At 28.6% G+C, this 24,629-nt stretch overlaps 1 protein-coding gene, 2 non-coding genes and 1 pseudogene across 3 annotated transcripts; 1 reads left to right on the top strand and 3 right to left on the bottom strand.

The window, feature by feature from the left end:
• The first annotated feature begins 498 nt into the window (after positions 1-498).
• LOC118038512 (xanthohumol 4-O-methyltransferase-like) lies at positions 499-6,383 on the top strand (annotated as a pseudogene).
• On the bottom strand, positions 4,076-4,168 carry TRNAY-GUA (transfer RNA tyrosine (anticodon GUA)). Its single transcript has 2 exons — positions 4,132-4,168; positions 4,076-4,111 (listed from the first exon to the last, which is right to left on the bottom strand). It is a non-coding gene; the product is annotated as a tRNA-Tyr (tRNA).
• Positions 4,606-4,698, bottom strand: TRNAY-GUA (transfer RNA tyrosine (anticodon GUA)). The gene is made up of 2 exons: positions 4,662-4,698; positions 4,606-4,641 (listed from the first exon to the last, which is right to left on the bottom strand). It is a non-coding gene; the product is annotated as a tRNA-Tyr (tRNA).
• A 9,243-nt stretch (positions 6,384-15,626) lies between the features above and the next one.
• On the bottom strand, positions 15,627-19,162 carry LOC118038464 (uncharacterized). Its single transcript, XM_035044832.2, has 6 exons — positions 18,054-19,162; positions 17,744-17,964; positions 17,202-17,421; positions 16,640-16,725; positions 16,313-16,404; positions 15,627-16,209 (listed from the first exon to the last, which is right to left on the bottom strand). Exons 1-6 carry the CDS (start codon positions 18,141-18,143, stop codon positions 15,926-15,928), a joined length of 993 nt encoding a protein of 330 aa, XP_034900723.1. The 5' UTR covers positions 18,144-19,162; the 3' UTR covers positions 15,627-15,925.
• Positions 19,163-24,629: the final 5,467 nt, after the last annotated feature.

Below are 24,629 nucleotides of genomic sequence, written 5' to 3' on the forward strand. Positions count from 1 at the left end.
TCCATGTAGAAGCAAAAAAAAAAAAAAAAAAAAAAGGCATTAATGGCAGTCACATTACATCCACAGTGTCTAATTTATTAGCTCCTACAATATGGCGTTAAGATATTCAGAGATTCAATAAAATTTGAAAATCCCTCGAAGCATTTATGGCTATGGAAGCAATGCCCCAAGTACATTATACGTATATCACCTTAATTGTTTTCCATGGAACCACACACACATGTCAAGGCTTGAGTCCTGTGACTGTTGTTAGAAAACCTGCGTCGTGCATCCCTTTTCATGTGACCCTCTCTTGAAACACTGCTTTGGCACACACTCTTGCCTGTGACTTGCTTCAATACTATCCTTTTGCCCACCTCTTTATATATTCCGGTGCTCCCACACTTCCACTCTCACACCTTCGTCTCCAATTTTCTTGCAACACTCAAGTTCTCCAATAATTAGCTAGCTTTGCTCGAAGAAAAGAGTAACACGACGCCATTAAAGCATACCAAAGCCATGAAGATTTTTGTTGCAGCGTTAGTCATTGCTCTCATTTGTCTTCCTACGGCCATTTCCGCGAGGCACATAGGCAGGCCACGAACACGTATGAACCTCTCTTTTTGCTTCATTTCTTTTTAGATATAAGGGAGCGGGTCAAACTTATGTGTGAGAATTATGTTGTTAGTTCTTGATACATTTTGGAACTGAGGCTTCGATCGATTCTTTTCCCTTTTTGCTAGGGTTTCTATTGATACTGATATTGTTCCTTTAATGCTGAACAGACCATGGGCACCACCACTCGACACAGCCTCGAATTAAAGATGGGACGGTGGCACAACCCAATTTCTACAGGGAAAGGTGGCCAGCAAAGAGAAGGGGTGATACTGTCCAAATTGCTGGATCAAGCTTGCCTGATTGTTCCCATGCATGTGGGTCATGCTCACCATGTAGACTAGTAATGGTCAGCTTTATTTGTGCTTCACTTGAAGAGGCTGAGACTTGTCCCATGGCTTATAAATGCATGTGTCATAACAAGTCTTATCCTGTCCCATGAGCCATGGCTCCTTTTTTCTATTTTTTTTATTAAAATGTACCCTCTCCCATGACCTAACTTACCAAATGTTTAACTTTGTCTAACTAGTAGATTTAGGTACCCATGCTTTTGTTTGTTTTTTTTTTTCCTCTCATTTTCCCCAATTTTACCTTTCTATTGTAGACATGCCTTTATTTGTGTAATCAGAGAGTTAATCAGCTTCCTTTATCATTACGAGATCATTGATATTATTATTTCATAGCTTTTCAATTTATTATTTTCTAATACAGTACTTGTTTATTTGCTAGAAACTGCTTAATTTCCTGAAAAACATTTCCCTGAATTTTTCATATTCGGCTACATTGTAGAAATCTGAGCAACAAGATTCATTGTTCCATGAAGTTATATATTAGATAGATAATAAATGGCCTTGATTATGGGAAAATTGTAAAATAACTTTTGATTCAACTCCCTTTCTTTTCTATTCTAAAAAAAAATACAGCTTTTCCTTTATTTACAAGAATAAATTGATGACATCTTGAACTAGTGTATGTTTGAACTTTTGTTGGTTGTAACATATCCCTCCAACATATATATTAAGTTCCCTTTTCAAAATTCGAAATGGACAACAACCTTTGAACGTTTAAATTTCAAGACAACATTGGAGTAGTTGCATACTTTAAAACGAGGATAAAGAAATTTGTGGTATATTTGAACAAAGAATGAGAGATGCTAAGAGTAGAAAATCTTATTGTTTTCTCAAGGAACGGAAACAATATCATGTTTTTGCCAAATGAAAAACACTTTTGTCATCAAATTCTGGTACTGTTTTCTCAAAGAACATTGAAAAAAAAAAAAAAAAACAGAGCCCAATGTTAAAAAGGCACGAAAAACTTCATTTAATCCCTACATTTTTAATTTACACATTATTTGATCGTTGAAGTTATATAATTTTATATTTTCATCCTAAACTTTGTTTTTTCTAATGAAATACGAAAGATTTATTAATCAATTGTTAAAGCCAATAAGAGCATGGCTTAAACAAAGAGAAGAATACAACATAATAGATTGTTTAAAAAATATAATTACAAAGTAAATAACCTTAAAGCAAATTCATACTAAAATAATAGACTTGGATAAAAGCTATAACTATGCAATGATCCGTAACATGATTTTTCTTTTTAAAAACATGCTAAAAAATTAGAAGAAAATATATTACATGCATCGAAGATATCATTAAATTTATCTTGCAAATGTCACATAATATTTTCATTTTTAATCCAAGTAATAGCATTGTAAGAATTGGATTCCACAACCCATTCATTTGAAGCAGCATAGTTGCAATCAGTACAAAAAAGTAGTGATTTTTGAATTGCAAGAACATCGGCCTCATTAGAGTTTATGTTACCTGTAGAGCAAGAGAAATATAAAGAAATTTCCATTCATTATTTCTTAGAACTTTACCAATTCTTGATGGACCTAGACTAATAATAAGGCTATTGGAAGAATGTATTAAATCAGAATTGATACCTCATAAAAACTATTAAAACAATGATAAATTAGATTAATTTTAGTTTCTAAACAAATCATGTCATGTATTTCATTGAATTTAATAATTTTTTTATAAATTTTTTTTTTAATTATATTATAAGAATATATGGTCACATCTTAAAAATAAAAAATCACTTACAAATCTAATTTAATGTTTTCTTAAATAAAAATTATTTTAAAAAACACTTTCAAATGTATTGAAACATAATAACAAATGATGCCTTTAAGAGGATATTTTTTTCTTAAAAACATACGAGATAAAATTATATTATTACTTGAACTTCAAGAAATAGGTAGGCTGAAAACTCAAAATTAATTCTTGGTTTAACTACATTTTAGTAATATTCACCACGAGATCAGAGAAAGCAATAAAATTGTTGAGAGCTAGCTATATATCCCATTTGGTCCAATAACTTTCTGTTCGCCCTCGATCGTTTCCCTTCTCAACACGAAGACCAATCTCCCACACATCCTCTGCCAATCACACCAAGTAGTAAAGATAAGTTAAAAACATTAAAAAAATTGATTAAACTAAAAAAAAAAAAAAAATCCAAAAAACTAAATTATAAAAAAACTAATTTAAATTTAAAAAAAAAACTGACCGATTGAGTTTTATAAACTACACATACCATGTATGCACGTGGTTATGGCTTCATCACCTTTCCATGTACAAAAGAGAGTTGTGAAAATTTTATTTCTCGTACCTAACAGAAGATAATTAAAGAGATTTTTTTATTTTTTTAATGAGATTGGCATCTAAAAAAAATTAGTTTTCTTTAAATTAACCAGAATGATGTTAATGGTGTGTTTTTAAGTTCATTAAAAGAAATTAGTCTCAATCAATGTATTGCTATGAAGATATTCTTACCAACAAATTAAATATTTCTTACAAAGAAACTAGAGATTATATCTCTTATCTCAATGAAGAATTATATAGCCCACTAACATTCTATTAATTACTCTCTAAAATTCACGTTGAAGAAAGAGACTACATAAATATAAAAGAGAAAATATATAAAATTTAGAACTCATTAAAAATATTTTTACCTAAAATCTCACTATTTCTTGTATCTATTAAAATATTTTTAAAATAATAGGATAGCAAATATTTTAAAATTCCATAGAATAGACAATGTAATTCCATTAATCAGATAATACTAAAAAAAGGTCTTGAAATTTTAGTTGCGGCTTTTTTTTTAATTAGTCAAAACTTTATTTGAACCTAGTTTTAGCTAGTAATTATAAATTTTTTTATTTTTTTAGATAAAATTAAAGTTAATGGGATTTGATCGTGTAAAACAAATTGGATTAAAAAAAACAATTCTAGTAAAGTGAAGAAAAAAAATAGATAATTACTCCTCTTGTTAAAAATAAATGAAAAATGGGCCGTGGTTAACCTCTGCATTATGAGCAGTGGGTTTAAAGTCTAAACGCCTAAGGTAGGGTAATGGCCAATGGGCCTTATGAGATCATGACCGACTTGTCATTCAAAAACCAAAATAGCAATTTTCCGACCTGCCGGATTCGAACCAGCGACCTAAGGATGGCTATTTGGATTTCACCAACTACAGTCCTCCGCTCTACCAACTGAGCTAAGGTCGGATTTTATTCACTCTGGTTGGCTAGCGTTATAAAGAATTTGCATATAAATTTTTTATTATTTCTTGTATCTATTAAATCTTTTTAAAATAATAGGAATAAAAAATATTTTAAAATTCCATAAATTAGATATTACTAAAAAAGGGTTTGAAATTTCTCTTGCATCTATTTTTGGCTAGTCAAAGCTTTATTTGAACCTAGTTTTAGCTAATTAATTATAACTTTTTTATAATTATTATTTTAGATAAAAAAAACAAAAACAAATTGGGATTTGATCGTGTAAATAAAGCTTAAATACTCCACAAATGAAAAATGGGCCGTGGTTAACCTTGCATTATGAGCAGTGGGTTTAAAGTCTAAACACCTAAGGTTAAGGTAATGGCCAATGGGCCTTATGAGATCATGACCGACTTGTCATTCAAAAAACAAAATAGCAATTATCCGACCTGCCGGATTCGAACCAGCGACCTAAGGATGGCTAATTGGATTTCACCCACTACAGTCCTCCGCTCTGCCAACTGAGCTAAGGTCGGAAGCTATCCATGCAGGGTGGCTAGACTTATATAATATAATATAATATAAAATGAATTTGTGCCACAATTTACGTCACATCTGAAGATTCTGAACTTGCGTCTGATCGTTTGGATCAACCTATAGTGTTTTAATTTAATTTGTACATTAGGTTAATTGAAACTTTAATTTGCATTGAAAATAAATAATCTAAAACATTATAATTCAATTCTATTTTATTAAGAAAAATTACTACATGTATAAAATATGATTCGTTATTTTTTAATACTATACAATCTCTCCTCTATGTTATGTCTCCTCATGTTATTATTAATGTGATTTTCTATCATAAATAAGTTGGGTGAAGTCTCAAGTTTTAATCTCATTTTATTTAAAATTCCAATAAAGTTAAAATAAATTATATACACACACACACTTATGAAACCCAATCATTATTAAAATTTGGTCACGTTAGATATGTCGAACTCTCAATCAAACTATTTCAGTAAATAATACATTGTTTTGAAGAATTATGAACTACTTAATATCATTTATCTATATACATAAATTGTGAGGCTAGAAATAATAAGACAAATGCAAAGTCATCTACCCTTTTTCTGTTTTTGTTCCCCTTAATCTGAGATAGCAAATCTTAAATCATGTCACTTTGTCATTATTTTTTATTTGATATCATATAACCTTTCCCAAAATCATACTTGACGTAGCGATATGACCTTCGTTATAAAAAAACATTAACTATACTGCAAAGATCATTATGAGGGCAGTCGTATCCCATTATAAAGGTGGTTCTGATGATGTTGAGACGGTGGTGGATGTTGGAGGTGGTACAGGAGGACATTTAGCTGAGATTGTCAAAGCCTATCCTCACATCAAAGGCATAAACTTTGATCTACCACACGTTGTGGCCGCCGCACCAGCATATAAAGGGGTGTCGCATGTTGGAGGCAATTTTTTTGAGGCCATACCTAATGCTGATTCAATTTTTATGAAAGTAATTACGCGTCCCTTTATTGCAATTTCCATGTTGCTGTCTTTTCTAACATCTTTTTTCTTTTTTCTTCTCTTAATTCAGTGGGTATTGCATGATTGGGGAGATGAATATTGTGTAAAGATATTAAAAAACTGTCGGAAAGCAATGCCTGAGAAGACAGGAAAGCTGATTTTATTGGAGATTGTTCTGCAACCAGAAGAAAATGGCTAATTTAGTGACATGAATCATTTCAATTTAAAAATTTAAATTTTTAGATAAGATTTTAGGATATAATTTATATATTATTTTTTAATATACTCTTATTTTTAATGAAAGTTTTTTTATGCTTAAAATTTGTATAGGTTCATATTATTTTATATTTAATTTTTATCAAATAAATAGAGATGATAAGATTTGAATTGTGATCTTTTTGTCATCAAGATTCTGATATCATGTAAAGAACTATTTCAACTTAAAAACTTAAATTTTTAAATAAAATTTTAAAATATAATTTATATTATTCTAAAATGAGACGAGAATAGAGTCTGATGTAATGATGCTTGCACACAGCACAAATGGAAAAGAGAAGACTGAACTTGAATGGAAGAAATTATTAGAGGAAGGAGGGTTTCCTCCCTACAAAATCATCAATATTCCTGCTTTACCGTCAATTATTGAGGCCTATATGCAGTAATATGAATTTGATTTCTATGGTCATATGTTTACTGAATAAACTCCAAGGTTCGTAACTTCCTTTCAGAAAATTTGGCGAGTGATATGTGCTTAATGGCCACAAAAATTTGGAGCAAAAACATCATTACACTAAAGTAATTCACGATCTAATAAGTCTTGGTCCCCCTAGTTATTTTTTTAATAATAATGATATTATCCGTCTTAAATATGATAAGTGATAAAAAAACCATAATTAATTCCAAGTGGACCTTCAAAACGTAAGTCAAATAGTGTGTAAAGATAATTCAACTGTTTAAGGGAAACAAGAAAACTCACACACACACCACGCAGAAATACTCTCTTGAACTTGATCAATTATTTTTATTAATACAATATCTTTTCATCCTTTAAAAGACAATTATTGTATTTATCTATTGAATATGAATCAATCTATCATCCAATTGAATCAGCTGATTCTTTTCAATTTCATTATTAGATAAATTAAATCAATTAATTAGGATTGATTTAGTCATGAATCAACCCAATTTAATCGAATCAACAAGGTTCTATGAAATCAACATCTTTTTCAATTTAAATGAAAAACTGGATCATTTATTTTTTAAATCAATGAATTGGGCTTGACTAGTTTTAACAATTATGTTAAAAAAAATTATTTATAAGAATGTAACTTAACTGGTCAGATTTTAAATTTACTTTCTAAAGGTCACTGGATTTGAATTCCTATAAATCTTAGAACTATTAGAGGACTTATATGGTCGTTAATTTCAGGATACATAAAATTATTTGAGATACACGCACAAGCTAAGTCGGACACACCTATATTAATAATAATAAAAAAAAACTGTTAAAAAACTTAACATGCGATGACAGCCCCATTTGCCACAAGTAAAGTGGTGGTGGAAGAGAGAGATGGTTCTTTCGACAGGTTCTAGACTTCTAGTTGTTAATTAGGCCTGGGCTTTTTTGGTCTTGGTAATTAAGTGGGCCCTTTGAATGATCTTGATGGGCCTACGATCTAATATAAATGTCCTTAAGGTTGGATATTTTTTTATCTGGGCTTAGCATGTGTGTGTGTTAATATATATATATATATATATAATAGGGGCTGATAAACATGAATCAAATCATGGTTTATATAATGATTAAAAAAATTAATAAATTTTAATTGAAGATAATTTTTTATGTTGAAGAACACTGATTGACCCATAAAATTTAATTATTTTTACGTGATGTATATAATTTTCTTACATCTATTTTTTTTTTATTTGCATTCTTTCCCTAATTAGTAAAGACGAATTTTGGATAGGGTTTCGGCTCGCACTTCCTTCTCCTAACGGTCTCCAACCAGTCACAAAGAAGGATGGTAATGGGCTGGGTAAAAAGCAGGTGTCCGTCCATTTTGGTCCAGTATGTTCCAATTAAGGACTTATTTGTATGAAATGTTAAATATAAAAACCAAAAAAACTTCCTACAAATGGTGTAGGGATTAAAATGTAAAATACTAAAATACTATTTTTAAAATTTAAGGGCCGGGAATGATCTACTAGCCTAACCTAAGCGTGATGCTCGTGCATGGCTTTATCTCTATTTGTTCAGCCCATCAACTATGCTTTCAATGGGCCTTTAGCCCATGTTTTAATTTTTTACTTCAAAAATAGAGAGGTTAAAAAAAGGAAGATAAATTGCTACTGCAATTAAAAATCACTTGTAGCAAGGATGTCATCGAGTACTACCGGATTAAATTTTTTAATATTTATATTTTATTTATTATTATTTATTGGGTAAAAAAAAATCTAGATGTCCATAAGTTTCAATATCCAATATGCATTTATTATCTATTATTTTATAATTAATTAATAAAAACTAAATAGTTAATATATATTTAAAATATGTATTTGTATATTAAATCATAAAATGATAAATACTATTTATATGTGTGTTATGTCAATATCAATATATGTACATGTTATTGTATTAAAAAAATTAAATATTCTATAAATATATTTATATTTTTTGGATTAGTTTGGGGTGGATTTTGCATTTAGGTTGACAATATTTACATCCTATTTATTATCCACATAGTCCAAAAAAATAGCTATTTATTTGGGTATATTTGGGTCGCTAATCATTTAATTCATATTAAATTGTAGTCATTCGATTCAAAAATATTTTAAAGTTAATTTAATTTGACCTACTCAATTCAACTTACTGCCCAGTAAATCTCATTGAAATTAATTTGATATTTTTAAAAAATTTAAAACAATGCAATTTTATTTTTTTAAAATAATTAAAATATCATTTTAATCGGTTAGAATTAACTTCAACAACACACACGTGGACTGGATTTTAAGGATAAGATCCAACAAAGAAAAAAGATACGGGTCAATTCTGTAAAACATGGAAGTGAATTTGGTTAGCCTTATCTAACGGGACTTTTCAAAATTATATATCTACTTATAGTTGATGTGTTCAATTAAAATTTAATCCAATATTTTATAGCTTGAAATGCAGCCTACAAAGACATGTAAGAGAGCGTTACACTTGTGTGTGTGTGTGTGTGTGTGTGTGTGTGTGTGTGGACATGGACTTCATTTTCAAGTATAATATAAGTGGCATACAACCATTCTATCCACAAGCTACCTTTTGACTTTACCCATGTGTATAGCTAGTGACTAAATCTTTGTTGAGTTATAGATTCTACGAGATGACATATTGCTGCGGGCTTATAAAATAAATGTACTTGATAGTATTATAACTGTGAACCAGCGCTAGATAAGTAATAAAAATTAAAGGTATGATAGAGCAAATATTTCATGACGGGAAAAAAAGTTGTGTTGGTAATCAAAAATTTAGAGACTAAACAAAATGATTTGTAGCAATCTATAGTGTTTTGTGAGGAAAGATACAGTGCTTTCGCTACATAATTTAGCTTTTTTAGTTAATAAAAAGAAAAAAAAATTACAAAGGTAAATTCTTTACCAACTTAATATGAAAAAAAAAACCAACAAAGATAATTTTAGGAGGAAAAACCCATGAGAAAAAACGTTGTAACAGTTGACAATGTTCTATAGCATTTTTCCCTATAAAATAAAATAAAAAACCATTTAGAGAAATATTGTAGTAATCCACAGTGTTGTGTGAGAAAAACTACAACGTTTTCCTCATATGATTTAGCTTTATTGTAATTATAATTTTTAACCAACTTAATATTAAAAAAAAATCGACAAAGATAATTTTGGAAAAAATCATAAAAAAATCGCATGGAAAAACACTGAAACAATTCACAGTGTTTTTTTAAAAAAAATTACAAAGTTAAATTCTTAATCAGCTCAATATTTTTTTTTTAAAAATCGACAGAAATAATTTTAGAAAAAAACAAATACAAAAAGGAAAAAAAAAAAAAACATGTTGGAAATACTATAGCAATTCACAGTGTTTTGTGATGAAAGCTACAGTGCTTCCCACATGATTTAACCTTATTTGTAATGACTTATAATTGTAATTCACAAACAACTCAATATTCAAAAAATAAAATTGAAAAGGATAATTTAAAAAAAAATATAACAAAAAAAACCATGCACACTTCAGCAATCCACAATGTTTTATGAGCAAAGCTACAATGCTTTCCCCACATGATTAAGCTTACAAAGTTAAATTCTAACATTCAATATTAAAAAAATAAAATCGATGAAGATAATTTTGGAAAAAAATATTACTAAAAAAAAACACAAAAAAAACAGGAAAAAAAACCATGTGATGAAAAACTGGAAAAACTTGTATTTAATTGTGAACCAGTTTAAATTAAAAAATAAAATTGACAAAGATAATTTCAGGGCGGAAAAAACCATGTAACACTGTAGCAATCAACAGTAATTTTCGAGGAAAGTTACAGTGCTTTCCTCACATATTATAACTGTAATTTTTAACCAGCTCCATATTAAAAAAAATAAAAAAAAAATTTCCAGAGAAAATCATAAAAAAAAAACCATGCGGAGAAATATTGTAGCAATCAACAATGTTTTAAAGAAAAAAAAATACAAAATTAAACTCGCAATCAGTTCAATATTAAAAAAAATCGACAAATATAATTTTAAAAAATAAAGAAATAAAATAGAAAAATTATGTGAAAAAACATCGCAGCAATCCACATTATTTAAAAAAAAAATTACAAAGCAAAAATTTTAACCATGTCAATATTTTAAAGGTAAAATCAACAAAAATAATTTTGAAAAAAACAAATAAAAAAAATGAAAAAATAAGAAAAAATAAGAAAGTTGAAAAAAAGTAAATTTGAAAAAAAAAGGAAAAAAAAACAAAAAAAAAGGGAAAAGTAAAAAGTAAAAAAGAAAGAAAAAGGAAAGCACTGTGGATTACTATTGTAATCCACAGTGTTTTGTGTGGGGGAATAGTGATTCCCCGCACACCATTTAGATATTGCTAATTGATTCCAATAAAATAATTTTATTTAATTATATAATAAAAAAAACTATAATAAATAGATTGAAAATAAAAAAAAAGTGATAATAATAACTTGTTGAAAAAATAAAACTTACTAAAAAAACATATTAAAATTAATATTAAAGGATGAAATTAAAAAAAATTAATATAAATAATTTACAACCTGCGCCGTAAAATTAAGTAACCTCACAACAAAACATTAACTATATTTAATTCTCAACTATTCAAATATAGTAGAAGGAAATGAAAAAAAACTAATAAACAAAAATGAACCCTCAAAAAAATAAAACACCTACACCCGGGTGGGAGTGGCATGTCAGGTGTGCAAGCGTCATGCCACGTTCTTCCTAGTGATGCCACGCATATCGAAATTCATTTCGGACAATTGAAACTTCTCCAATTGATTATAGTAATGGTGAGTCCTTCCACCTTACTCTACTGTATGCTTATTTGTCTTTTACACGTTCACTGTTAACATCTATTTTTTTTTTATTCGTTTTCCTTACACTCTATATTTACTTTTGTGGTCTCATAACACTTAATTGTTATATATCAGTCAAATTTTATTTTACTTTTCAAAATCAAGTATCAACTAAGCACCAATTTTTTTCCTTAACATCATGAAATCTCCATATGTAGCCAATAAAAAAAAACTATTAATTATAATCCTAAAAAAATTAAATGTAGAAGGGTCAAATTAAAAAAATAAAATGAAAAATATAAAAGAGAAAAGGGCTTAATCTTTCCCCTACCCTCGGAACACATAACTTGAAAAAGGGTCTGAATATTTATCAATTATTCAGTTTTGGTTCTCATGGCTTTACTTGTTTTATATTAACAAAACTGTAAAAAAAATTTAATTTTATATACATTAGCTGTTAATGTTAGAAAACAAGAAAAAATCGGGTAATATCCATTATGAATATTAATTTAACCACACATCTAAGATAAAATTATTTTTTTACCACTTTTGTATTAGTTAACATTTATTAAGAATTGAATTTATGATATTTGATAAATATCATAACATCATGGCTATAAAATACGGTTAAATTGCTAATTCATCACCTAGCTAGCTTAAGTTGAAAGTCAAAAAAAAAATAATCTAGAATCAGCTCAGTTTGACTTATTTAACTTAATTAGATCATAAATAAAATATGGATAAAACCGGGATTAATTTCTATGTAATTAGTTCAATTTATTCAGAGTTGGTATTGCGAAAGGTGGCCTTTCAGGTAGCTAAAGCCCCTATTATTTTTGTTTTTTTATATATATATTATTAACATGGATGTCCGGATTAGTTTGTATGTACTTCGATTAATTCTATATTTTTTTAAAATTAACGATTATGTGAAATATTTTGTTTTTTAAAGTATATTTAATTTTTTTTTTATTTGAAAAGATATTGAATTGATATTTTTTAAGTATTTTTAGATTATTTTGATATATTAATGTTAAAAATAAAAATAAAATCTAGAAAACTATTATTTTAATATATTTTAAATTAAAAGATTCTTTAAAATAATGTTACGATTCAAATTGAATAGTTTCAAAAACAAAACAAAAAAACTAATCACAAGTGGATAGAAAGTGGATGGCACTTGAAAATTTAGAAGCTACCCAGCTAGTATTTACGTCAATGAAATGCTTTTGTTTTCTTACAAACCACTAGCACGTCAATCAAATGCATTTGTTTTTTATAATCCACTGGCAAGAGCATGAGCTACAATTCATAGCTATGAAATTCGGTTTGGTATGTTAGGTTGATTAAGATTTTAATTATGTTTTATTTAAATAAAACTTCATATTTTTAATTGATGTAGTTAAATTTGAATAACTTATTAGGTTAATTTAAAACCCAGATGACTTAATATAACTATGGTGAAATTTATTTATTTTTAAATTTTATTTTAATAAAATATAAAAATAATTTATAAATACTTGGAATCAAATATTTATTTATAGTCTATATTCATATAAATTAGTTCTTAATTTTTTTATATGAGATAAATATATATAATCTACTTCCACATTGATTGTTTTTTAACTTTTTAATGTGGAATAATTATACTACACTTTATATTTTATATATATATATATATATATATATTATATTCACATAAATTGTTTTTTAACTTTTTAACATAGAATAACTATATTAAACTTCATACCTCATATTTTTTTTATAGCTTATATCCATCTACATTACTTTTTAATTTTTAGATATTGGATAACTATATTACTGCTCTACTCTAGTTAGAGGAATTGTGTTTAATGTGTTATAATCTATAATATGTGTTTGATCTAGAGTATTCATACTACCGGTAATAATATTTTGAACCCTCATGGTTCACCAAATAAATAAATAAGAATGTGTTATTATAATTACATGCAAATCCTTTGATTTTTTAATTAAAAATCTTAGGAATTAAATGTATTTGTCGAAAAGTTATGTTCAGCAATGCATTTGAAATTAAAATGATAGCAAAAGTGATTTTTCTTTTTTTCAATTTTTGCATGGTTATGACATAAAGATGTCAAATCACATTGAATATATTTTAAATCTGAATGAATTTTTAAAAATAATTATACTATACCAAGCATACACAAAAAGCAAGAATTTATTCGGATTCAAAACATATTTGATGTTTTTTTCAATGTTATTTTCCTTCTTTATATCAAAATCGTGCAAAAAAAAATATTTTTTTTAATTTCAAGTGTGACTTTTTACCATATTTTTAATGTCAAAAGCACTTTTGATATAAAAATATCACCCTATACCAAACATACACAAAAGGCAAGAATTCCACAGCACAAGCACCATATCTATGATGTCCTTTACCACTAATTATTGGTCCCTAGGAATCTGGGTTGCGTGCCCTGAAGGCCACAAAGGCTACAATATGGCAGCCATTCATATCAAGTGTAACTGTACATGCCTCGAAAAGAATGACAAGCTCACAGAACATTTGCCATGGTTATTTATTATTATACAGTGGTTCGAGAGTAGTAATAATCATGTTTTAAATATTTTTTATTTTAAAATATATTAAAATAATATTATTAACATTATCATATAAAAAAATACAAAAACATCAAAAATATATTAATTTAAAGTAAAATAACTAATAACTTAAAAAAAACACACTTTTTAACTGCAGTGTCAAACCACTGTTTATGTTTTGCGGCAAGATATTTAGCCTCTTAACAATAATTTATAGAACATTTGGTATTATAGTAAGTTTTGTTTTTTACCCGGTTACAGAAAAAATTTGTCTAATTACTCTAATATTTTTAATTTTTTTTTGGCACTGGACTCCATTCATAATTGTATTTCAAACATTTATTTTGTAAGAGCTAAAGTAATTTATTTTTTAATTTATAAAGATATGTTTCTAATTTATTTTGTGTGAAAAATGAATCTCAAAATAGTTTCTAAAAAATATATATTTTTTAAAACCTAAACTCGATTTTTGTTTTCTCCAAAACCAGCAGAATGCATAACCATGAACAACTAAAGTGCTTGGTGTGGAACACCAAGACTTGTAGCTCAGCGGTGGCAAAGAGTTTCCTTGCCTCTGCATCCTGGATTCAAGCCTTAGCGTGTACGCATGCTTTACATATTTATTGGGTTTGCAGGATGTTCAGTGAGCCATGGGATTAGTCGTGGTGCGCGCAAGCTGGCCCGGACACCCATATAAATCCAAAACTTGGTGTGGACCGACATGAGCATAAATGCCAGCACAGAAGAGCATGCACCCCAAGTCACTGGCACAAGAATGTGTTTAATGGTTTTGGAAATTGCAACCAAAGAAGTCAAAAACAGATTTATAGTGGGATTTTTCAGCATCAGCATCCAGGACCCCCCTGTGCTTTCGTTTCAGATTATCCTCCGACCTTCATCATTATTGTACGGGGATATTTTATTATTATTTTTAAAATAATACTTTTTATTTCTTAAAAACTATTTTTAATATCAATATATCAAAATAATAAAAATTATTAATTTAAAATAAAAAAATTAAATATTTTTAAAATATAAAAACAAATAAACTCTAATTATATAATAATAGGTGGTATTTTTTTAAGATTAAAGATTACAGATTGAAGAGGCTAGTCATGATTAATCTAAATCAATTAATTAAATTGGATTATGGAAAGTGTTTTTTTTTTAGAAATGTATTAAAATAATATGTATTTTTTATTTTTTTATAAATTATTTTTAAAATTAGTATATTAAAATAATTTAAAAATACTAAAAAATATTAATTTAAAATAAAAAATAAAAAAATAAACAATAACTTAAACCTGGAGTATGTTTAGCAGTGTGATTGCGGTTATTTTTCAAATATTTTTAAAAAATTCAATGATATTTTTATTTTTTTAAACATAAATATATCAAAATAATTTAAAAAATATATTAATTTAAAATTAATAAAAAAAATTAAATTTTTTAAAAATATTTTTAAAATATAAAAATAAACAGGTTACGGGCCAGGTCTATCTTGAGGCCAGATTGGATGTAATGGCTGTGCTATCTAGTCCAATCAATCTGACAGGGAAGGAGGGGAACATGCCGCTGAAATGTCTATGAAATTTTCTGAAGATTCTTGGCTTGATTTTTTCCCAGAGGCCAAATTCACAAGTATCAGAGTCCTACTCGAAGGTGAACGTATGGCTGTCATCAGACATATAGAGTAAGCCACTATATGGTGATTCATGATGCAAGAAAACAATAGATTTATAGTAATCATCAAGAGAGAGTGCTGAGTGCTGTGGCTTCAGAGACATGGCGGAAGCTTGCAAAAGTATCAGTAATCTTCTCAGTTTCAACGATTTCATGATGGTCAAGAAAAAGTGTGTTGCACAATAAAAAAAAGTTCAAAGTTCAAGAGCCTCTAATCCTACTGTCTCTCACGGACCTCGACCATCACTCTACACATAACGAGGCCCCCTTTACCTCTTAAACAGCAGCCAAAAGAGGAGGAGTAACCCCATCAATACTGCCTGTGGCTAGAAATTGAGCTTGGCTAGAGTCCTCAGACACAAAGTCCACGCCGGAGATCCAACAAAAAAAAAAAGGAGGATTTTAGTGATCAACCCCCCTGTTAAGGGGAAGTTTCAAAAGTGAAATCTTTTAAGTTATGGTATTGGCCACGCCTAGTCCCCGTGAAGTAATTGAAGTCATGGTGCTCGACCCATAGTTGCTTTAGCCATGAATCTGCCACGCTTAAAAGTGACACTAGCCTATCTTGGTCCCGACCGCAATTGCCTGAGACCCACACGTTCCCTTGCATCTTGTAAGTGGCCAGACCAAATGGAGGGAGAGTGATGTTTTCCCCTTCCTTTCGCTTCTTCTCCGGACTCTCAATGTCATCTTCTACATCCATATCTAAAGGCATAAACATACATTAATCGCGTACTAAACAAGCTAATCGATCAGCCTATTCGAAGCTCTCTAGGTAAAGATCAGAGAATTGGGCTAGAAAGGGTACCTTGAAAAGATGATGAGAGGGTGTGGTAAGTGAGGAAGCATGTGGACAAGTCCTTTATGGTTCTTCCCATTGGAATGTGATAGATAGGGTACCTGCGTATAGTTGAACACAAATGCTTCGATGTTATTAATATAAACATGCAGATGGGTGTGAAGAATAACGATTCATTGAAGCTTATCAGGGAACTCTTATGAATTGAATAACAGGATAAACAATTAGGCACCATGTTAAATGTGGAAACCATGCCTTTGAGTATGCTTTAGTTAACTTAATTATTTTGATTGCTTGTTGTGCGAGTTTGTGTAAGAGAGAGATTGAGAAACCAACCAGGCAATTGCCATCCAGCTAGCCGGTGAAAGATCTACACTTCTCAATGACATTAAACCCGGAAATCGTCGAGCAAATTCATTAATCTGTAAGCAAAAGGCCAAGAAGGTGTGTCATACAATCCAAGCTTTTAAACAAAGCGAAGGAATTAGTACATTTAAATGGTCAAAATCAACCCCAGTTTTAAGAACTCATTTTGTTGATGGTCTCATGGATTCTTCTTCCAGAGAACAGTATAAAGTAAAAGAGACAACACCGATAGAACGTGCGAATATATGCTCAGGAAACACCATGATGAACTAAACAACGAAAGATATGAATCTCTTAGCTTAAGACATTGCAGTTCTTTCTTTTCTAGTACAAAAGTCAAAAGTTGCAATTCCTCTTTACAAGATGCCTATCATGAAAAGGATGCGGAATGATTCTCAACAAATCAATATAGTTTTGCTTTGTCTTGATCATTCATAATCTTTGAAAACTAAAGCTGAAAAATGCTAATCAAAGCAGGTTGAAAAAAGCTACAAGCTGTAAGATTTGCGCAAGAGCGAAGAAAAACACCAACCTTGTCCATCAAAGGAACTCTTCCATAAGGAGTTGATCTCTCAAAGTATTGAAAATATAGGCGCCCCAGTCTATCATTTCTAGGACAAGGGTTGTCTTGCTCGGACCCTCCTTCTGAAGAGCATCCATCGCACCTGCATTTCTTGTCACTCTCACTATCATCACTCCACGAATCGCTGAAAGAGTCTCTCGTTTCGCCATCACCAGACTCAGTGTCTTCCCTACAAACACCAAATCAAAAACATTCCAAACATTACTTTCTCGGCCTCGTCTGCTTAAGATGAACACTCAAAATTCACATATTTCACCCTCCCAGTTAGTATGTTACAGACTCTCAACAATCATAATTTAAAAAACTTGAACGAATGAAAGGACTAATTGCAACAGTATTGGTCACAAAATCGATAAGTTTTTAGCTAATGCATCTGGGATTTTGAAACATTTCTGTGATCTTCTTTCATCAATTAACATGATAACTTGCATAGTTCATTAATTTCAAAAGGAATATTAAAAGTGCATAAACCCAAGAAAACAAAGGGATACCTGAAACTGTTGACTGGAGAATTGCTTGTGAAAATTTGGATAGCAGAGAGGTAAGGCACATAGTATTGAACCAAGGTTTCACCATTGTCCAAAGCAATAGGAACTCCAGCCCCATAAGCACTCCATTCATCATAACAATTCCATAGATCACCCAGAGTAAAATACTCCACTGTGTCTCTCTCCCATGGGTGCCATAGTCTGTTTAGATTCCTAATCTCCCTCTAAAACACAAATAAAACAATCGGCCAACAATCACACACAACTCAAATTGCAGATAACCTCATCAGAAGCAAGACAAGAAAACACAAACCTTGGGGAGGGATTGAGATGGGACCAGCGGAGTTGTGCAATGAAGGAAGCAATCGAGGTTTGATTGCATTGACCCTTTGTCAAAAAACATGATTTTAGATTAAAAAAGACAGGAAATCTCGAGTCAAAGAGTCTTCCTCTTGTCCCTGTGAAAACAGAGCAGAAACAGAGGAGGGACAACGGAGAGATAGGAAGAAAGAGCAGAGAGAATGAGAGATTATAGGGATATGATTTCCCTATTCAAAGAAAGAAACAGGAATGTTAGAGAATTCTATTTTTTGACGTTTGGACATCTAAATATAAGGGAAAAAGAAATTCTCACTTCTTTTACTTTATCTTTATCAAACAGAAACTAAAATAAATAAGTTTTTGTTGGCAGCAAGAAGGAAAAAATGACAATGTTGTCTAAAGATCAAATCTTTTCCCTGTCACCGGAGACTGAAAATTCAGGCAAGATTTTTCTTCAATTGGAACACTAAAACCTTCTCTCGAGTGGGAATTACTCCTTTGTTTTATATTTTGTTTTTTACTTTAAGGAAACTCAACCGTTACACTACAAAACAGAGACTCTGCTTTAATCAATATTGAAGAAACCAAATTACTTGTCTTGGTAATCAAACAAAACAAACTCAACGTTAATTCTTCAAGTTAAATCAAGACCCAGATAGAAAAACACGTTAAATCAACAGAAACAGCAAGAAACCACTCTGGATTTTGAAGGAAGGAAAGGCAGAGTAAATACAAGAAAGTGAGAATTTAAATACTCCTCTACTTCTTTTTCTTTTGTAGCTCTAAGATCAAGAATGTATCTCTCTTTATAACTGAAAATGATAAAAAGGAATCAACTTTAAGTGAAAAGAACAGCAGAGGGCGAGAGCTTGGCAAATCAAGAAACAAACCACTATCCAAAACAGAGTATGTTGATGTCTTGATGTTTTGAGAGGGATACCAAGCAGAGTGTAGTCAATTAGAATTATCCAAATGGATGAGAAGCATAGAGCTATTGATTTCTTGAGAGAGAGATAGAGGGTAAAAATAAGGGATACTCGGCAAAGGGGTCATTTATGGTTCTCACTCTCTCTTCAGGGTACAAATTTTTTCTTTGTTTTGAATTTTTTATGTGGGGAGGGAGGGTTTTTATGGTTTTGTAGAGGGACTTGGTCCGTTGGAATTTTTTGCAGGTAGCATAGGATCTTACTTTTCTCATTTTATATTTAGAATTATTAAACAAAAAGCTCGGTTAAAAAAATCAAGTATTCTTTTTATGACGAGGAATTTTTTCAACAGTTTTATGTATTTGGATTAAATTTATTAAACATTAGATAATATATATATATACTTCAATTTTTATATTTACAAAAAATATAAATTTTTTATCACCACTCATTAACTTAAAAATAGAGATGATAATGGAAAATAAACTCATACAGTCACAAATCAAATCCTTAGAATGTTCAACTTAAAAGAACAAATAGATTAATATATATATATATATATTAAATTTTGACCAAATCACAAGTTAATCCATTAAATTAAATAAATTATATTAAATTAATTTAATTTAAAACTCAATCCATATCTTTTTTTTCTTTCTTTTGAGAACACATCTATCACATATTAGATCGAATTCCCGCATTCAAACAATGAGAATAAAAAATCGTACTGACTTCTAAGTTTTTTGTTTCTTTCAAGAACACATAATCTTAGAATGGTGTGAGAACATATCTCTTCCAACTCTAATTACGGTTAACCTTAAAAAAATATTGATAACTATCATATTCCTAAGACCGTGTCCAAGTAAAATTAATGGGAGTTGTTGGAAATTTGAATTGAAAAATAAAAATATATAATTATATATTTAATATATTTTTTCAATATTAAATATCATTTATAAAAACAAGTATACGGGACAAAAAGATAAAATATACCACAAAAGTTATAATCACAATTGTTTTAGCCTTAAATTAAAGTTTAATACTTTACTATTATTTTTTAACCTTTAATTGAAGTCTAATATTTTATTATTATTTCTTAACCTTGAATTAAAGTTTAATCTCTTACTATTATTTTGTTTTAATTATCAGAAAGAGTAGGAAAGGAAACCGCGTGAACGCAAACAGTATTTAAAAACTATTACAAAATAATTTTCAACTGCGTACGCAGGATGTCTGTTAGCTGTAACTGATTGACCGACTCCTCCACTGCTTCCGTTCTCGTCACTCATGTCTTAAGCCGACAGAGGCAGAGGATTTATTTTGTTTCTTCCAGAAACCTAGATTTAGTCTTTAATGTATTGTCTTATTATCAATTCAGTCACCGTTATTTTGATTTTATTGGTTTTGGCAATGTTTTGGAAAATTTGAAACAAAATTTTGTTTTAAATTAATTTTTTTATATTTTCAGATTGACATGCTGATGTTACAAATTATTTTTTAAAAAAATATATTATTTTAATATATTTTTAAACAAAAAATACTTTAAACGCAACCGTAATTATATTTTTAAACACTTTTTTTTTATCTAGAATGTAGTCGATATTAAACAATATCACCACATTCGTATTAGAAAAACTCTGTACTCTTGTTAGCTATCATAAAATGTTACTAAAATAGTCTTCATGACAGGTGAAGGCTTTCTATAATGTTTTAAATAGAAATATTTAATGAGTATATGTAAATTGAGAAATATCTTCAACATGATATGATATTGGTGTGTTTGAAAGTGCACTTGAACAACACTTTTGATAGATTTAATTTTTTTTTTACTTCAAATTAATTATTTTATGTATTTTTGAATCGTTTTAATATGATAGTATTAAAAATAAATTTTAAAAAATAAAAAATATATTAATTTAATATATTTTCAAGAGAAAATTATTTTAAAAAAACAATCTTTACTACACTACAAAACAGGTCCATTATCTAAAATTGATTGTGTTTGCAGAAAAACATGATAAAATAAAAAAATTTCGAAACTCAATTAGTAATAGAGTAATATCTTGGGGACGAAATTGAAGTTTGACGCTGTTGCTTTTTGTCACTTAACTAAACAAGAAGGAAAAAAGGTCATTCATGAAGAAAGCAACACGTGGATATCCAGCACGGCATGTGGCAATTTATAGTGACAGGTAGAGGGACAGAAGGGTAATCTGAACAGAATAATGGGGTGGAGCCCTTATTCTGACTATTTGTTTGTTTCTCAATGGGTTGATAGATGGATTTACGGTTGGGCGTGCATTTTCATTCATAGCCACAAGTAGAAATAGAAATTGAGAAAAATATGTAGTGTAAAATTTTTTTTTTTTTTTAAAAGATAGGTGGAGGATGATTTTAGTTTTCTGAAATATATATATATATATATATATATATATATATCATGTAAAAGAAAAAAAATTAATGGAGTGATTTAAAATGATAAACAAATAATAATTAATAATCGGTAAGAAAAGTTTAAAAATACAGGAATTATATGTATAAATATAAATGAGCAAGAATGTAGTTGTGTTATTGGACCATGATTTTAAAATACATATACATTTTTAAAGTTTTTTTATTATGTTTTTTTTTTTTATATATTTAGCATTATTTAAAAATATATAATCAACATCAATTGAGAGATATTGATGACACTACATTAATTCAACAGCTAAAAAGGAATTAATCTTATTAATCAAGTGCTCTAAGTCAAACTAGAAGTAAATTATTTCCATCAATTAGTTAAATGGTATGATCAATTAAGAAGATACAAGCATGTAATGCCATGTTTTTTACAATGATTTGTTCTCTATTTTAATTTCATGTGAAAGGGGAAAACATAATTGAAGTCATTCAATGCAAAAAAATCTTATTTTTGACAATGATTTGTTCATGTTTTGTTGTCGTAAGAATTTTGTTAGGTGCATGTGTGGATTTGAGAAGGGATACTAATTACTTGATATATTACTTTAAAATTTATATAATTTATATTTCTCTTTCCATATGATATTTTTATTTTCATAAAATCATATAAAAATTTTAATAAAAATAACTTACATCAACTAAAGGATATTATTATTGATTTCATATATGTAATTAAACTTGTGGGTGATGTTTATTAAAGGATTTTAATGGATGTGTGCTGTATTTTACAGGTCTTTTTTTTTTAATTTAGGAACCAATTAATATGTTTATTAATGTTAATATCACTAACCAGAAAAGACTATTAAATTTACAAGAAATTAAAACTTCAATTACAAAAACATATGTAGCCCGTCACTCATGATTAAGTAACCTAACTAGTATTAAATATCTTGATTTAATGTATATATTTCGAGATTTTTAACTCGATTCTATTCAAAATACAACACATATATGGAAAAAATAAGCATAAATCTCTTATTTTAATCATTTTCTTCTATTTTGTTTCCAAATCGAGAGCAGATATCCAAGAAGGAAACGACATAGACTTCCTTCAATGTGAACATCCTAAAATCAGGAGACTTTCAAGGCCACAAATAAAAATCTAACAAAAAAATGCAGAAAAGAAGGATGAAAATGACACTCACGTGCAAATAAGCAAAGCCAAATCACATGTTCAGTTTTTGTGTTTAAATTGCATCGATCTTCTATGAGGGGTCCTCTGGGACTTTTCTCTTTATTTTTCTTTCCCTGTCCCTAATCTTAATCAGGTAGGGACTGATGTATCCTTCTTTTTCTCAAGAAATTAGATTAATAAGATGGAAAAGAAGAAATTAAGAACTAAATAAAACCACAAATTAGATTACCAAATCGATTTTGTGTCTCTGTCCCCTCTATCTTGATAAAAAATAATTTATTTTTGCGTTTTAAAAATAATTTTTAAAAATTTAAATTTTATTTTATTTTTTTCTTTGATTTAAATTAATATTTTAGAGTTTTTAGATCATTTTTGATGCGCTGATGTTAAAAATAATTTTTTAAAAATAAAAAAATATATTATTTTGATATATTTTTAAGTAAAAAATACTTTTAAAAAATAATCACAACTATATTTCTAAACACATTTTAAAATGAGGTCGATTAAGATTTGGGTTGTGGATTAGACTCCTTAAATTAATTGATGAGATAGTTGAAGAAAGAAAGAAAACAAGAGTATAAGCAACTAATTTTACACAAAAAAAATGATAGCAAAATGTGCCCCACCTCATGTGGATTTTAGAATGTAAACAAGTTATATGACCCGCGTGATGTTGCAGGTTAATTTTTTTTGTATAAAAAATATCAAGAAAAAGCTAAGATTTAAAAGTATTAGGTTTTTTTGTAAAGCTATATTCAAGAATTTTGAATTTTGCTATAACACCTGACCCAAAAGTAATATTTATAATATTAATAATAACATTAAACTTGTATGACTCAATAGGTCTCGCTCCAATATCAGATCAAATAACCCTTGGATGTCGATCTGACTGCAAGGTCGTGTCATAAAAGTGTGATAATTAAATAAATTAAATTAAAAAAACCAATAAAAGGAAAAAAACTAATGAGAAAAAAGAAAAAAATATATGAATTAACTGGGTTAATCCGTCAAACCTTGGATTCGTGTCATGAAAGTTTGATAATTAAATAGAAAAAAAAAATTGACAGGTTATCCTAGAATTAACTAAGCTAACCCGTCAAATCCGGGATTCATGTCATGAAAGTCTGATAACTAAATAGAAAAAAATTAAACATTAATAATCTAAACAAAACGAAAAAAATTAATTCAAAATAAAAATTCAAAAACAAAAACAAACAAAATACATAAGCTTGTTACTAATGAGGAAAAGGAAAAAAAAAATCTGAATCAACTGAGTTAATCCGTCAAATCAGGTTAACTCGTCAAACCTGAGATTCACATCATGAAAGTTTAATAATTAAATAGAAAAAAAATCGACGGGTTAAAAAAAAAATTTTAACAAACTAAACTAAATAATAAATAAAAAAAAAAAAAAAAATTCGGTGATGTGGCTGAGTATAAGCAACTAATTTTACACAAAAATTGAAAGCAAAATGTGACCCACCTCATGTGGATTTTAGAATGTAAATGAAGTCGAATCCTTTGAAAATTGTTCAAAAAATTATAAGCTCATCCACCTCTCTGTCCCATGCACATGCAAATAAAATCTGAAAGACTAACGAGTCATCAATAATTAGGAAAAAAGAATAATTAGGAAAAAAGATAATTAGGAAAAAAAAAATAATTAGGAAAAAAGAATGGGATTCGCCTAACGGAATTTAATATGAAACAATCAATTTTGAGCACAGTTATTAAACTTGTTTTGTCGGCTAAATTCTTAATCTGATAAACTTAAAATCTAATCTAATTTAAATTTATTATTAAAATGTTTAGTCAAATCAAGTTACTAGACAATTATGATACGTTACTAATAAATTTTTTAATATTTAAAGGATTATGATAAGTTACTATATAATATATCTGATATTTAAATATAAATTAATTAATTATTGAATTGATAATAAAATAAATTTTTTAATTTATATAATTAGAATTAAAAATTTTATTTAGATCAATATATTAAAAACTTAATGGTCACACACATTAAAAGTTATTAGTCAGAAAT

This window comes from Populus alba, chromosome 19 (genome assembly GCF_005239225.2).
Source record: "Populus alba chromosome 19, ASM523922v2, whole genome shotgun sequence".
NCBI classification, from domain to species: domain Eukaryota; kingdom Viridiplantae; phylum Streptophyta; class Magnoliopsida; order Malpighiales; family Salicaceae; genus Populus; species Populus alba.